Raw genomic sequence first — 17,338 nt, forward strand, 5'->3', positions numbered from 1 at the left:
GGTTTTTGGAAAGGCTCTTGACTAAATATAGAAAGACCGAAGACCTTGACAGTGGGCATTTCATATAGACCAAAAATAGACGAAACTATCGATACCAAACTTGCCTATTATTATCGATGTTTTATGCTCATATTGGCCTAATGTTTATATGGCTTTTTCGCTGTCAAGCCAGGCTGTAACATTATATTTACTGACCCCCTTGGACTTCAAGAGGTCAGTTTGGACCTAAACTGACCCATCTGAGAGTCAACAAACACATTTTCATGTAGCAAAGGTTTCAAACTATTCAAAAATAAAAAAATCTGAAAATCGATATTTTACTCGATTTTTGACAATCGAGGACCCGCCCATCCCCTTAAGGATGCATTACAGACTACCAATAAATGACTTTTTTTTTTTTTTGGATATATATATATATATATATATATATATATATATATATATATATATATATATATATATATATATGTATATATATATATATATATATTTATATATATATATATATATATATATATATATATATATATATATATATATATATATTGCAAATGGACAGTAATGTTCAGTCTGGCTTAGTCAGACGCTTTAGTAAAAGAGACTTTCAAGAAGACTCGGGGTTGAGATTTTTGAAATGTCAATCCATCGTCATTTGAATTATTTCTTAGTTTTCTCGACAACATGAAAAATGTGTTTGAACGTCGTGCTGGCTAAGGTAAGTAGAAACCGTGCGTCTATTTTTGAGTCCTTTGATGTGATAGGCTTTTAGTGACACAATTCGATGTTGATCTAGCTCTACCTAGACAAATTCAAGGCGACAGGTACGAAACGATTAAAATTGGAAACATTTCAAAACAAAGAATGTCATAGCTTTTGTTGGCTTGTTAATGTTAATGGTGCGATGATAGTTGTGATGATGATGATGAAGAAGAAGAAGAAGAAGAAGAAGAAGAAGAAGAAGAAGAAGAAGAAGAAGAAGAAGAAGAAGAAGAAGAAGAAGAAGAAGAAGAAGAAGAAGAAGAAGAGGAAGAAGAAGAAGAAGAATGACATCAATGGCGACTTTTTTTTAAAATCGAATGATATGATAGCATCTAGTCTTACTACCAATATAAATATCCTTCCATTACACATGCTATGTGACATAACACTGATGATTGCTATTTGGATGTATTCATTGTATGGTAGGTGTGTTTTTTGTATAGATATTATATATTTATAACAGATTCTATCATTGCTATCCCCAATGATAATATTATTATAACCATGTTTTTGTGACACGTAGGATTAACCCTAGTCCTACCATTGTCATAATTCGTCTGTCTCCAAAATTAACACGTTTCGTCTGACTGAACCATTTCCCCGCCCTCAAATACAATATTGTTAAAGAAATGACATTCCCCATTGTTGTTGTGGGCCGATATCGACGTATACTGATAAAATAGAATCGCTTAAAATCAAAGTATAAATAGTGAGATTGGGAATTAATTCTAGATCCTTATTATCTTAGTGTAGTTTCTTCGTCTCTGACAAGCCACTCCTTTAGTGTATGTCCTCCTTGTTTGTTTAATTGTGCTTATTATTATTTAAAGCTATATCCTGATTATCCTGTAGCAGTAGACCAAAAGGACTATTTTTGCCAATCATTAAAAAAAATTGAGCTTTTTATATAGCCCATTAGCCACTAAACGTGCTCGAAGCGTTTTACAAAGGTTCTCTGGCCAACAGCAGCACTTAAAATGACGCCTGTTAGGCGATATTACATTTTCTTCCGACAGATTTAAATTTTTCTATATGTTATTGTTGGAAACATATTATGTGACCAATCGCCTCCATTGTATTATGTCAGGCTGACTTTGACTCAGAAAATTTAAATTTTAGTCAAAAAATAGGAGACTGTTGAAAGTTTATTTATGTCATTGATGAAATTAAAATATTTCTGTACATTTCAATAAGCCGAAATTTCATATAACTGATTATTTTAACATTATACTCGCCTGACAAAGCACCAGTATGACGACTGGTCAAAAGTTTATTCCAAGACCTTTAAATCTGTAGATTCACCACCAACAGACAGAGTGTATCCTGTTGCCTCTTGTGCGGCTATGTGGTCTAGTGGTATGACACTCGCTTTCGGATCGGAGGGTCCTTGGTTCGAGCCTGGCGCTCGGCGCATAGTTGAATCCTTGGAAAAGGGTCTTTACTCACATTCTCTAACCGTACTCAGGTGTAAAATGAGTACCTGGCCGTTAACAGCGGTGTCTTTGTCCGAAAAATTGTAATATCGCCTAACAGGCGTCATGTCCCGTCCTACATGCTAAATGTTGCTGTTAACCAGGGACCCCTTGTAAAGCGCTTTGAGCACATTTAGTGGATATTGCGCTATATAAAAGCTCATTTTATTATTATTATTTTATTTTTTTTGCCTGGGCGTATGAACTCTGAGGTTACACGGAACGGTACAGTTTAGGTTTATCTCGCCGGAGGCTTTACTACATATACCACTGATCTGTCAGGATCTCGTCCTGAAATCTAAAGCAAGTTCTTTATTTCACAATTCCTCTACGTGTACCTATATAAATCATCCAATACTTGATGCATTTATCAAGTTACACAATGTCTATGTTGTTGATCGTTTGTATAATCTTTAAACTTGTCGAACAAACTCGACCATAGTGAGATAATCAATTATTTTAATGCCAATCCGTCTAGTAACATTTTGCAACTGTTGACAGAGATTACAGCATAATCTCTTGTATGACTCATCACGTCAGTATGGATTTATTTCATAGAAGACAAAAATTCAGTTTTCGGTAAAAATGATAAATAGTAAGAAAAAAAAGTATTTTTCAAGCAAATTTCGCACTTCTCAATTTATTGTTACTCGAATTTTGTCAGTTAAGCTTAAATTTGAGTTTTAAGTATCAGGTACAATTCAAAATGAAACCGTTTTGAGACAGAGGGTCACATGTTTTAATTGCGTCACCAAAACGTAACATCAATGCAGTGACAGGGATTATGTCCTATTCCTTCATGGCTTGTTCTTTCTTGTGCTAATATTTTGGTTCCCGTTCTTACTCATATTGTAAATGCTAGTTTGTTTATTGGTGAGGTATCTAATAATCTAAAACATGCTATTGTCACTCCCATATTAAAGAAATCTAGCCTTGACAAAGAAGACCCAAATAATTATCGACCAGTCTCGAATCTCACCCTCATGTCTAAACTAATTGAGAAAATTGTTGCTTTTAGGCTTAACACGTTTTTGAATGAACACAATTTGTTCTCTAAATTTCAGTCTGCTTATCGCCCCTTTCACAGCACTGAAACTGCTCTTATTAAAATCCATAATGATATCATAAATCATTTATGTCGGAAAAATGATGATGTTATTATCATACTACTCGACCTTAGTGCTGCTTTTGACACAATAGACCATACTCTTTTAATTGACAGACTTAAGACACTATACGGATTTGGGGGTACTGTCCTTGACTGGTTTTCTTCTTACCTCTCTGACAGAATTCAATCAGTGTCTGTAAATCGACATGACTTCTCTTCTCCTTGTCCCCTATCTTTTGGTGTACCACAGGGTTCAGTTCTGGGACCCTCTTTATTCACCCTCTATATCAGACCATTAGGTGACATCATCTCAAAATATTTTATTAAGTACCATTTTTACGCAGACGACACCCAATTACTGTTTCCCATTAATATCGACAATCATCTCAATGTTATAACGGATATAGAAAATTGTATCTCTGAGATTAGTGACTGGATGTGTTGCAACAAACTCAGGTTAAATGAAAATAAAACAGAGGTGTTGCAAATTACAAGACGGGGCCTCGTGGACCTTTCCACGCTTAACCTGAATCTTTCTGATTGTGTAATTCCCATCACTAAAGAACCTGTGAGAAACTTAGGAGTTTTATTCGATACCAAATTAAACATGTCTGCCCATGTCACTAATGTAACTAGATCCTGCAATCTTTACCTTAGATCTATTGGTGCTATTGGAAGGCTTCTTGATATTGATACTACTAAACTTCTTGTGGTCTCTTTGATTCTTACCCGCCTTGATTATTGCAATAGCTTGCTCTATGGTTGTGATAATAATGTCATTAATCGACTCCAAAAGATACAGAACAAAGCAGCTCGATTGGTAACGTTATCTAAAAAGCGCGAGCATATAACACCGATTTTGGAGGACCTACACTGGCTACCTGTAAAGTTTAGGATTGAATTTAAAATACTCACCCATGTTTTCAATTGCTTAAACAATTCCGCTCCTGTTTACCTTCAGGAACTTATCCACCTTTATGAACCCAGTCGAAATTTAAGATCTGCTAATTTAAATATCCTAAGGGAACCCCAAAATCGTTAGTTTTTCATGAGAAATCCTTTGACCACCATGCCCCCCGACTGTGGAACTCCATCAATATTGAAACTAAAAATAGTGAAAATCCACTTATCTTTAGAAAACGGTTAAAAACTGAGCTTTTCTGTAGGGCATATAATTTGGACTCTTAGTATGTATTTTATTATAATATATTATGTTATCATCGAATTTGTGTGGTTTTAACATGCCAGTTCTATATTTGTATATCATACATGATGTGTTGATGTAAAACGCCAGTGAGCAATTCCAAATTGGAACTAGGCGCTATATAAGTTCATTATATTATATTATTATTATTATATTATTATGTAATGATTAGACGTTTTTTTCACCGAGATGAATGGGGTTAATCTTCAAACGTCATTGATTTGTCACTAGTACAGGGGAAGATTTTGATCCTCTTTAAATTGTACATTATATTATGCTCGACTCCTTGATAAAGTTTTAAGGTCACTGAAGATAGGGGATAGGGAGAAATGAAATAGTAGTGGTAGTAGTAGTAGTAGTAGTAGTAGTAGTAGTAGTAGTAGTAGTAGTAGTAGTAGTAGTGGTAGTAGTAGTAGTAGTAGTAGTAGTAGTAGTAGTAGTAGTAGTATTAGTAGTGGTAGTAGTATTAGTGTAGTAATAGTAGTAGTAAAAGTAGTAGTAGTAGTAGTAGTAGTAGTAGTAGTAGTAGTAGTAGTAGTAGTAGTAGTAGTAGTAGTAGTATAGCAGCAGCAACAATAACACTTGCAATTAAAAATATCAACATAAACAACAACAGCAGCAGCAATAACATCAATAACAATATCAACAAGAAACGAAAACGACCGCAACAACAATAATGGCACCGATATCATCACCATCATCTCAATACCGCTATCTCCACCACCAACAACAAAACCGCCACCGCCACCACCACCAACAACAGCAACAGCAACAAGAGCCATTGGTTGGTAAGATAGAGTTACAGTATATTCCATGTTCACTGGATTTCGTCTTTCTATTGAGATGACACCTATGCTTTCAGAGAGAACATACTCTTGGCAGGCGACAGTCAACCTGGACATGGACGATCGCAAAAAAAAAAAAAAAAAAGCAACAAAAAACAATGAGGGTATTAGGGATTTGGTGATGAGCTCTCTCTCTCTCTCTCTCTCTCTCTCTCTCTCTCTCTCTCTCTCTCTCTCTCTCTCTCTCTCTCTCTCTCTCTCTCTCTCCACCCATCCGTCCATCTGACAAAGCTAACCTGGACATCAACTACGACAAAAACATATTGATGATGGTCTTAGGGACATGGTCGTAAGCTGACATCTCTCTCTCTCTCTCTCTCCGTGTGTGTGTGTGTGTATGTATGTTGGTATGTGTGTGTGTGTGTGTGTGTGTGTGTATGTGTGTGTACACAGATGATAGGTCGATCAACTCAAAATTTATGATTCAAGTGTCACCACTTTTAAAATTCTAGTTTTCTATTCTAAAACTCAAATTCTATTGTCTTAATAGGACAAATACATTTTTCGATTTCGTAAGAGAACTCTTTATTTAGGCACGGAGATATATTTTATGCATTTAGTAATAATATATATAAATATATATATATATATATTAATTATATATATATATATAGAAATCGCTCACTTATCATGGAATTCTTTCTTAATGTGAAGGGAAGAAAATGGTTTATATAAATTTTAAGAAATTGATTGTATTTAAAAAATGAGAGGAACCAATAACTGGTATTCAATTCGTTCAACCCAAATACTCCCACCTCATTGTCATATTCGCTAATCGGACAGTTGACACACAACCTACTCGCTAAAAATGATGGCGTCTGTTTTCGACGGGATTTGACGAAACAAATAATAAATGCAAACCATCGTTTTGCCAAATGACATCAGCATGAAAAATTTGGTGACGATTGGTCCAGTGATGTCGGAGCCTTAGTGTAACATAAAAATCCAATTTGTCAAATATATACGAGTTGAGAGCCCGCAATACTTGCGGAGAAATAACCTGTTATTTTCTGACTGAATTGTGGAAAGCTACAGAGGTCGAGACGAATCTTTTGAGCCATCAACGATGAAATCGGTCTGGTAAAAGATAAATGTATGTATATCCCCCTCTCTCTCTCTCTCTCTCTCTCTCTCTCTCTCTCTCTCTCTCTCTCTCTCCCTTCTCACCTATTTCTCATGAATCGATTTTGGAAACTTCATAACAGGAAGTCCATATAGGCGGATAAAGAAACAACAAATTCTCACGGTTTGGCTATTATCCGGGTCAAGACGTGGTCATCTGTAAGGGACGTTTTTTGTAGAGTGGACACCACACAGAGATAATTACTGTCAATGGTCATACGACGAACACACACACACACACACACACACACACACACACACGACAACTACTCAACTACTTAGTAGAAAGAATGTGGGTTTTGATGTAACATTTCTTCGTTTTCCCCAACTTATAATAATAATATCCATAGGCTTTCACTGAAACTGAATCCGTTACAACTCACATCGCGTGATCCCAGAAACCCCATAATTATTCACATGCGTTGGAATTTTCTGTTTTTCACAATGCATGATTTCTCTCTCTCTCTCTCTCTCTCTCTCTCTCTCTCTCTCTCTCTCTCTCTCTCTCTCTCTCTCTCTCTCGCGCGCGCGCGAATTTTTTAAATATATAAATCTGGTTGATCTAAAGCAGAAAATGTTCAGAGAAGAACCCTCTACCTCCCCCCCCCCCCCCACACACACACACACACTTTTTTTTTAGTGCCCGCGCATGGGCTTGAACTCGGGGACATCCAGTTCAGATTACTTATTTTTATTCTGGCTTAATTTTTTATCAAACGTGTGCTCTACTCCGCTAAACCATCTGCCTACAAAAATAAATAATAAATTTATCAAAAATGAATGTAGTAATTTAGGAAACAAAAACATCGTTTACAACTCGTCAGAATCAGTAGAATTTATTACAAAAACTTTTCTCACTTTAAACAATCTTTCAAAACGGTAGCATTGACTCGTTTTAATAAGAGCCTAGAAATTAAAAGTGTACCAATAAATTAAAAGAAAATAAAAGAAAATGGCAATGATGATATGGTATTATCCATACGAATTGTAGTTACATGTAACCTGTGTAATGGTCTTTGCTTCATACCCGCAGAAGGTACCGAATTCAGCCGTCCACACTGTGTAGCCTTGAACAAGCCACCTCCCATAGCTGACTCTTGGATTATTCCAGTCTTCCCTTGGATTTGTTTGCTTTTTGTTTTTAAGGGTTTTACGGCGCTTGCAACACATTTAGGCTATATCAGCGCCAGTAAAAAGGAAGAAAAAGGGATAGTAAAAAGTTCTAGAATTACAATTAAAGTACCCAAGAGAAAGTAAGACAAAGGGGAACTGAGAACAAATAGGGATCAGATGTAGATTCCAAGAGCACATCACCAATGTACTTGGTTTGAGATCACCTATAAGTCTCATCCGAACACAAGCACAAAATCCAACAAAGAGGAATACACTCAAATGCTTACATTATACATTCAAAATAATAAATATAATAATACATAACAGAGAGATGATTTACAAGGAAAAAAATATCATCTCCCAAAACAATAACTATGCATTTGACTGTATCCCTCCCAGCCAGGACTCCGGCCAGGGCCAGGACAAAACCAAGTAATCTCATTCCAAGACAAAGACAGAAAGCAAGTTGGAAAACAGATATAACGGGATAGTGTGTACCTCCCTGCCCACTATGGGAGGTCAGGAACCCCACCCAGTTCCCTTGGAATAAACAATGAAAAAAATCCCTTTGGCGATGAATAAAAAGCTTTTTTTTTCTGTTTATTTTTAACTGTTTTAGGGCGCTTGCAACACATTGAGGTCATATCAGCAACAGTGAAAAGGAAGAAAATGTAAAGTCCATAGTAAAGAAGTTCTAAAATTATAATTTAGGCACTCAAGAAAAAGTAAGACAAAGGGGAATTTGTTCAAATAGGGAACAGATGTAGATTCCAAGAGCATACCATCCATCTACTCAGTTTGAGATCACCTAAAAAGTCTCATCCAGACACCAGCACAGGGTCCGTTTTTCGTGGGTTTTACGGCGCTTGCAACACATTTAAGTCATATCAGCGCCAGTAAAAAGAAGAAAATGGGATAAGAAAAAGTAAGACAAAGGGGTATGGTTCAAATATGGATGAGATGTGGATTCCAAAATCATATATTTTTGTAAAACAAATACAGTGCATAACAGGGAGATGATTTACAAGACAAAAAATACCATCTCCCAAAACTCTAACTATACATTTGATTGTTTCCCTCCCAGCTACGGTATCCCGCCAGAGCTAGGACAAAACCAAGTAATCTCATTCCAAGACAAAAACAGAAAGCATGTTGGGAAACATATATAGAGGGATAGAAGACACAGTACAGGAACCCCAAACAGAGCACAGGGCCCCATTAAGAAGAATACACTCTAATGTTTACAGAGTATATCCAAAACAGAAAACAGATCTAACAATACCTAAAAGAGAGATGATTTACAATGAAAAAAAATCATCTTCCAAAACTAATACTAAACATTTGACTGTTTCCCTCTTAGCTAAGGACTCCAGCAAGGGCCATGACAAAAGAAAAGCAATCCAATTCCAAGGCAAAGACAGGAAGCAACTCGGAAAACAGATGGAAGGGGATAGAAGACAACAGCAAATGACCTCCTGTCCACCACGGGAGGTCAAAGGATTCCCTTTCTTTGTCTTGAGTACAAAACTTAACCATGATAACAAATCTGACAGTAAATTTGTTTGTTTTGTTGTTTTTACGGGTTTTACGGTGCTTGGGACACATTTAGGGCATATCTGCGCCAGTAAAAAGGAAGAAAATGGGACAGTCAAAATAGTTATAGTTTTACAATTGAAAGCACACTAGAAAAGGTAAGACTAAGGGGAAGGGTTCAAAAAGGAAAGATATATAGATTCCAACACACTATCATCAGTGTACTTAGTCTGAGATCACCAAAAAGTCGCATCTAGACACAAACACAGGCCCCCACTAAGAGAAATACGCTTAAATGTTTACAATTCATTATATATATATATATATATATATATATATATATATATATATATATATATATATATATATATATATATATATATATATATTGTTTTGTTTTTTTTTAATGCATCAGTACATAACAGAGAGATGATTTACAAGAAAAAAAATATCATCTCCCAAAAACTATATCAATACATTTTGACTGTTTCCCTCCGGCTAGGACAAAACCGAAAACAAAGACAGAAAGCAACTCAGAAAACAGATATATAGGGGACAGAAGACACAACGTGACCTCCTGCCCGGAATTGGGAGGTGAAAGACCCAACCCATGACAGTAAATTTCTGATAAAGACAACGAGTTTGAATTTAGGAGACCAAAAAGGCTGAAAATTAGAAAAATTAATAACTTTGATTCCTAAAGAGAACAAAAAATGAAGGATAATACTCATATTAATTTAAATCAAATTAATTTACACATAATTTAAAGCTGTTACCATGCATTAACACAGATTTTTGTTCAAATGAGACTAAGGGGTAACTCACACAGGCCGATCAAGCCATAAGTTTTTGCAGAGACAGGAACTATTTTATAAATGGCCTTGATTTTAAAGCCTCTCTATTCTTTCTTACGTGTGTTTGAAAAAAAAATAAAATAAATATATTTAAAAAAAGACAAAATATCACCGGTAATGGTCATGATTGGTAGTTATTATTTCGTATTTATTCATCTTGCGACATTTTAAAAATAAGAGCACATCATGTATAGCTTACACATGGACACACTCATTCACACACACACACGGAGAGAGAGAGAGAGAGAGAGAGAGAGAGAGAGAGAGAGAGAGAGAGAGAGAGAGAGAGAGAGAGAGAGAGAGAGAGAGAGATCACAGTTTTTTGTTTGTTGTTGTTTTTTCAAACACCAAGGACAACTTCTGTAATAACAACAACAAAATTACACCCTTCTGTGCAGCATCGTTCGATATCGTCGCCGGGAATCCATGAGAGAATATGAATAATCCATCAAACAAAGGTCTGGTGTCAATAGGAATCACCCTTGGGCAAAGTGAGCGAATTGGTGGTTAATAATATTGCCCAAGGAAAAAAAATGTTTGAATAGGGTTTAGAATGACTAGTCCCGAAAAAGGAAGAAATTTTTCAATGCATCGTTCATGACCCATCCATGCGACTATAACCTATAAATTTGAATGTCATTAACAATTACTGAGATGCAAATTTTGACACCACTCGGAGGAATTTCATAGGTTGAAAAACTAAATACAACATATAAAATGGTAGGGATGATGATATGGTGGTGGTTGTAGTAGTTGTGGTAGGGATGATGATGTGTCAGTGGTTGTAGTAGTATTAGTCTTAGGGATGATGACGTGGTGGTGGTTGTAGTAGTTGTGGTACGGATGATAGTGTGGTGAGATGTAGTAGTAGTGGTGGTAATTGCAGTAGTAGTGGTGGTAGGGATGATAATGTCTTGGTAGTTGTAGTTGTAGTGGTGGTAGGGCTGATGATGCAGTGGTGGTTGTAGTGGGGACGATGATGAGGTGGTGGTTGGAGTAGTAGTGATAGGGATGATGATATGATAGTCGTAGTGGTTGTTGGGATGATGACGTGGTGGTAATTGTAGTAGCAGTGGTGGTAGGGATGATGATGTGTTGGTGGTTGTAGTTGTAATGGTGGTAGGGTTGATGATGTGGTTGTGGTTGTAGTAGCAGAGGTGGTTGGATGATGATGTGGTGGCCGTGGTGGTAGTTGCAGTAGTTATGGTAGAGATGATGATGTGGTGGTGGTGGTTGAGAAGTAGTGGTGATGGGAATGATGATGTTGTAGTTGTAGTAGTGGTGGTAGGGATGATGATGTGGTGGTAGTTGAAGTAATAAAGGTGGTAGGGATGATGATGTGGTGGTGGTTGTAGTTGTAACGGTGGTAAGGACGATTATGTGGTGGTGGTTGTGTAGTAGTTGTGGTGGTAGGGATGATGATGTGGTGGTGGTTGTAGTAGTGGTATGTTTGTTTGTTTTTAAGGGTTTTACGGCGCTTGCAACACATTTTGGTCATATCAGCACCAGTAAAATGGAAGAAAATAAGATAGTAAAAAGTTCTAGAATTACAATTAAAGAACCCCAAAAAAAGGAAGGCAAAGGGGAATTTGTTCAAATAGGGAACAGATGTAGATTCCAAGAGCACACTATCAATGTACTCAGTTTGAGATCACCTAAATGTGCTGCCTCACCACCTTTAATTCTTTAAAACTTGTTGAAAAGAAATTTTTGACACAGAGATCATCATATTCCAGATTTTGAAGGTTTATTGAGTTCTTTTGATGGCAATTTGGTGATTTTTAAAGCTAAATATACAAATGTAATTTTTTAAAAATTAACCCTGAAATCTGGGATTTAAAAAAAATAAATGAAATTTCAATTCGGAAGGTGTGAATGTACTGATATTCAGTAAAATTTGTAGGATACGACTGTATGGGGGGCAGCGTGGCTCAGCGGTACGGTCTTTGCTTCGTACCCAAAAGGTAACAAGTTCGATCATCCACCGCTGCGTTTTGTGGCCTTGAGCAAGACACTTAGCCCTAGCTCACTTTGCGGCTGACGCCTGGGTTATTCCAGTCTTCCATTGGAATAGACCCTAAAGACAAATTTCCCCTTGGGGATGAATAAAGGGAATTTTATTATTATTTATTATCTCTTATCATTCCAAGCAAAATCTATTCAGTATAAGAATTAGTACAAAGTTTTATATGAGATTATAATCGATATGTGAGAAGTATAACAATGTTTCTTTTGGTGTCATTTAGTAGACAAATACTTATTCACCTAGTGATCATTGACCCTTTACATATAGGGCTCCATTACACTCAAATCTGACGTCACATCTTACTGTTTTAATCAAGACATCAACAGCAGTGAAGCGACTCAGGACAATTTTATTATAGTTAACTAATCTTTTAACATCCTATAACCATAACTTATATTTCAAAAGAGAGCTCTGAGCTTTTCATTAAATCAACAAACACCACAAATTTATGTTAAAAATTCTCAGTTATCGACTTACCAGATGATTTCACAATTTTTCATCAAACCACTCTCTACAGTTAAATAAAGAGATTTAATGAGTAAAAATAATAATAACAATAAAATAGAAAATTTCATTGAAAGGCATCAATGTTAGCGATTGAACACGTAGAGTAAGAACAGACATGTTAAAGATTCAAAGGCTTATATTTCAAAAACAGCATATGCTTCTAATTAAAACAATAAATACCTCAAAATGAGTTTGTCCCAATTAATCAGCGTAGACTGTAATTGTGTAAAAACAAATTTTGTATTTAATTCAGTTACACATATGCAAGTTTTTAAAAAAATAATACATTAAACTGTTAAGACTGCATCTCAAAGAATTTGAGTCAATTAAATAACAGACATAAATACATATTGATACAAAAGCATAATTTACAAAACACAATAGTCTCTAGATGTGTCTCACATAATCTTTCCCTGGGAAATTTGAAAGGAGATTTTGTCTATAAAGTCTTGTTGATTGCTGACCTCTTATGGATTTGTTTTCTGAAGAAAAGCATTTTCATAATTATTTGTTTGTTTTTAAAGGTTTACAGCGCTTGCATCACTATTAGGTCATTTCAGCACCTGTAAAAAGTAAGATGACAGAGCAAAAGTTGTAGAACTGAAATTAAAGTAAGACAAAGGGACTGTCTCAAGTGGGGAAGAGAAGATTCCACAAGCAATCCATCAATGTGTCTATTTTGACATTACCTAAAAGTCCCATCCAGGCACAAGAAAAGAATGCTGCCATAAACGACACACTCAAAAGTTGAATATATTCAAAACTTAATCCTATAATAATACATAAATTAAGAGATGATTTACAAATAAAAAATCATCTCTCAAAAACAAAAAAAAAGTACTATACCTCTTGACTATTTTCCTCTTAGCTAAGGATGCCCGCCAGGGGCAGAAAAAAAATCCAGAGGAATCTCAATCCCCATCAAAGACAGAGAGCAACATGGAAAAGGAAAATAAATATGGAGGATAGAAGACACTGCAAGTAACCTCTCTGCGCACATTTTCAGTGATGAATTATTTGAATTTGCTAAAGAAAAAAAAGGGAGATATTACACAGAGCATACTTCAAGAACTCAAAATGCTATACAAAGGGTCCCATGTCAACAGCAAAATGTAACATGTAGGGCGAGACATAATCTGTAAGACAATGTTACCATTTTTTTAAAATCTACAAAGACAACGCTGTTAACCACCAATACTCATTTTACACCTGATGATGTTGAGAGAATGTGAATAAAATGTCTTTCCTAAGGACTAATATTTGCATTGCTCATGGTGAGATTTGAACCAGGGACCTACAGGTACAATAGAGAGTGACATATAACAAGACCACAAAGTCGCACTTATTTTGATTATAATCTTGTTGTGTCTGTATAGGAAGCAAAGTCATCACAATGAATCCAATCCCACGACAGGGAAGTCTTAAGGGTTTCAGATTTAGATTTTTTTTTTTTTAATTGACAATCTGTTATGCAGCAGTAAATAGGTAGCTGAATTTGTTAAGACCTAGCAGACCTTACATAATCGACAGTGCCCTGCTTAAAAAGCAAACTCCGATTCCAAGGAGCTCGTTTTTGTTTTTTGATTATTTTGGAGTTTAGTTGTTGGTTTTTTAATTTTGGTTTGTTTTTGTTTTTCTCTTCATTATGCGCTATCATTAAAATAGAATAGAATGGAGAGGAATCCAAGGGACAGATCATGTGACACACAACCATTGAATAATTTTATTTTATTTTAAAACAACCCCATCTCCCCCGACCCTCCCTGAATTTCCCATGGACAGTATCGAGTCCCCTTAGCCGTCCTGGCCAGTGGTGAGTAGTTTGAGTGCCTTGTTCAAATTGTCGATGGCATTGGCCGAATCCTCGTACTGCATGGCCGAGATTGCGTACTTACAGTACTTCATACCTTTCTGGTACTGGATGGCAGACAGTTGAACACCATCTGAGAATGGCAAAAAAATATAACAAATTTTAATATAAAGATAAAATAAACTTGAGCTTTTAAATAATGCAATATCCATTTAAGGGGACATGCGGTAGTAAAAAATAAAATTTTGCTTTTATGTTAAGAATGATATAACTCAATTCTATTAATAACTCTTTAGATGCTAGCAAATCTGGCACTAATTTCTTTCCAAGTTGCTAAGCATTTTGGAAAAAATCAGATTAAAATGGGTGATGTTAGTAAAAATGCAACAGAAAGATAACTTCTAGTCCCACATTCATGAAATTCACATGGATATAAGTGGATAGTTTTGTGAACATGCCACTGCAACCAAATATGCAAATTAGGTCATGAGGCCATGGCAGCCATCTTGTAGAGCTAATTAATGTGCAAATTTGCCATGTTACCGTAGATTTTGACCCATAATTCCACCAAAAGTGAAAATAAACTCTAGGCTGGATATTATTGACAATTGTATGTAATTAGAATTTTTTTTTTTACGTTGTCACGTTTCCATTTATTTGTTAGTTTTATGCATGGATCATCATGCGCCTCTACGATATAGGATTGTGTCAGATCGACCTTCTGCGCCGTGATCACCCCTGATGTACAGCATTCTAAACAGCGTTGACGTGCAGCAGAAAGGAGATGGCTTCAAACAAACAACCAAGATGACTGTGCACTAAATTCCTGATCTCCGGGCTACATTCAAAAACTTGTGGTCCCCTACTCCCCAATTCCCCAGCTTAGGTCATCGGAGATCCAGCTACTAAAAGTGCCAAAAACACGGCTTACTAATTTCGGCAAAAGATCTTTTTATAAAGCAGGACCTACCATTTGGAACTCGCTTCCTTTGTCAGTAAGGCTCTTGGGCAGCATATAAAAATTTTAAGAAAAATCTAAAGACTCATCTTTTCCAGAAATTTTTATCCTAGGCATTGTCTTATTGATGAGTAAATTATACGTTTTATTTTTTGATTCATTTTGTTAAACTTGCATAGTTATGTGTGCAACTGTTGTGTGTGTCTGTTTGGATTGGTACGAGTGTGTTTATGGTTTGACAAATATATTGTAAAGCGCTTTGAGGCTTTGGCATTTTAGCACTATAAAAGAACACTTTATTATTATTATTATTATTATTATTATTATTATTATTATTATTATTATTATTATTATTATTATTATTATTATGTGCTAAGTAAAGTGACTGAAAAAATTTCAAAATTATAGAGAAAAAGAAAGACTACAAAAGGACAGTACAATACCAGGAAGTAGAAGCCTAAAATAGCACAGAAATGATCTTTTCTTCTTCATTCGACTTAATATCCTTTGGGTTTGTATTTTTAGTAAAGTTCTTTTGCCATTCTACAAGATTTTTAAAACATTCCAACCCATTCATTATCAACACCAACACAAGTGCCATCTCACTTCTGCCACGCCCACCACTAGTTTGAGGCCCCATCTTTTTGTCATTATCAATGAAACTGGAACAAAAAGCGATTTCTAAAAACCGAATTTCAGAATTATTATCTTAATCATCATTATCTAAGAATAAATCAACCTCTTAATCAGAATCATGTCTATTTATTTTCCCATCTTCATCTGAGTCTCTCTGTAAGAGTTGCAGCATAAACAAGTTCAATAATTAAATTTCATTCCAAATTCCATCATTGTGCACTGACAGAAAGGTCATAGAGAGCACTTGCAGTCACAGCAGTTCAATATTGATACTTATAGGCTTCATATTTCACTCATTTATCAAAGCTATATGAGTGATGCCTTTTGGCGGATTTAGCAACCCAGCCGGATATTACAGATGCAACTAAAGAGGCGGTTTGGGTTTTTCTAGAAAAAAATTAATCACTAATATTGGGCAGTTTTAATCATTCTGTATCGTCAACTTAGGTGTGAATGAGCACCTGGCGATAGAAAGTGACGGATACTGTGAGATAGTGGTATCAAAAAATTGTTCAACAGATGGCTGGTACTTTATGAAATGGAAATATAGTTCTATATCATTTGCTGGGTTGAGAGTGGTAAATGAAGCATTGTGAAGTGTATTGAGCACCGTAAACCCATAGAATTCCTCCCAATAAATGATCAATTTTTCAGTCACATTCTAAGCCGTAAACCAGAACACTATACCTCTGGCCACTACAACCGATCTAAGGGATAGCCAATGTAAAAATTTCTTATCACTCTCGACAACGATTTGAAACAACTCTAAAAAAAAAAATTGAGCAATACGCGCGAACATCAACACTGAACATGTAGGACGAGACATGACACCTGTTAGGCGATATTACAATTTTTTGGGACAGAGACAACGCTGTTAATGACCAAGCACTCATTTCACACCTGACCACGATGAGAGAATGTGAGTAAAGAGCCTTTTCCAATAACTCAATGCGCCGCTCTGGACTCAAACCCAGGACCTTTTGATCTGAAGGAAAGTGTCATATCACTAAGCCACAAAGCTGCACTCAATGACAAAACCAAAATAACATCAGTGGCCGAGATATCAAACATCAGAAAAAAGGTTCAAGACACCGACAGTTGGAGGATTTTAACACAAGAACAAGAGGTATGGTTGTAGCTGTGAAATCAATGACATTGAAAGCAGAAGACTTTAAGTCAAATGATGATTAATATTATTTTTTGCGTTAAACACTTACAGGGATTGGGTGGTGGGGACCAATCAGCTGTGGATGCTGTGGGTTGTGGGGTGGCTCTAGGTGCTGGCTTGGGACTGCTCTGGGGTTGTACAGGCTGTGTGGGAGGAGGGAGGTCCTGTGGGGTGCTAGGGGGAGCATGGGCCCCCGGTAGTGAGTACAAGTTGGTTTCTGGTG

The 17,338-nt window shown here is 36.0% G+C and overlaps 1 protein-coding gene across 1 annotated transcript in view; it reads right to left on the reverse strand.

The window, feature by feature from the left end:
• Window positions 1-10,125: 10,125 nt before the first annotated feature.
• LOC144968662 (vacuolar protein sorting-associated protein VTA1 homolog) overlaps window positions 10,126-17,338 on the reverse strand; it is a 19,460-nt gene continuing 12,247 nt past the window's right edge. The window contains exons 6-7 of the mRNA XM_078907223.1: window positions 17,165-17,338; window positions 10,126-14,486 (exon numbers count right to left, since the gene is read on the reverse strand). The exon at window positions 17,165-17,338 is cut by the window's right edge and continues 66 nt beyond it. Of these exons, the coding sequence (XP_078763349.1) occupies window positions 14,338-14,486; window positions 17,165-17,338 (323 nt within the window). The 3' untranslated portion in view covers window positions 10,126-14,337. The remainder of the gene's footprint in view (window positions 14,487-17,164) is intronic.

The sequence above is a fragment of the Berghia stephanieae genome, chromosome 3 (assembly GCF_034508935.2).
Source record: "Berghia stephanieae isolate SIO BIC M18660-M18661 chromosome 3, UCSD_Bste_1.3, whole genome shotgun sequence".
NCBI lineage: Eukaryota > Metazoa > Mollusca > Gastropoda > Nudibranchia > Aeolidiidae > Berghia > Berghia stephanieae.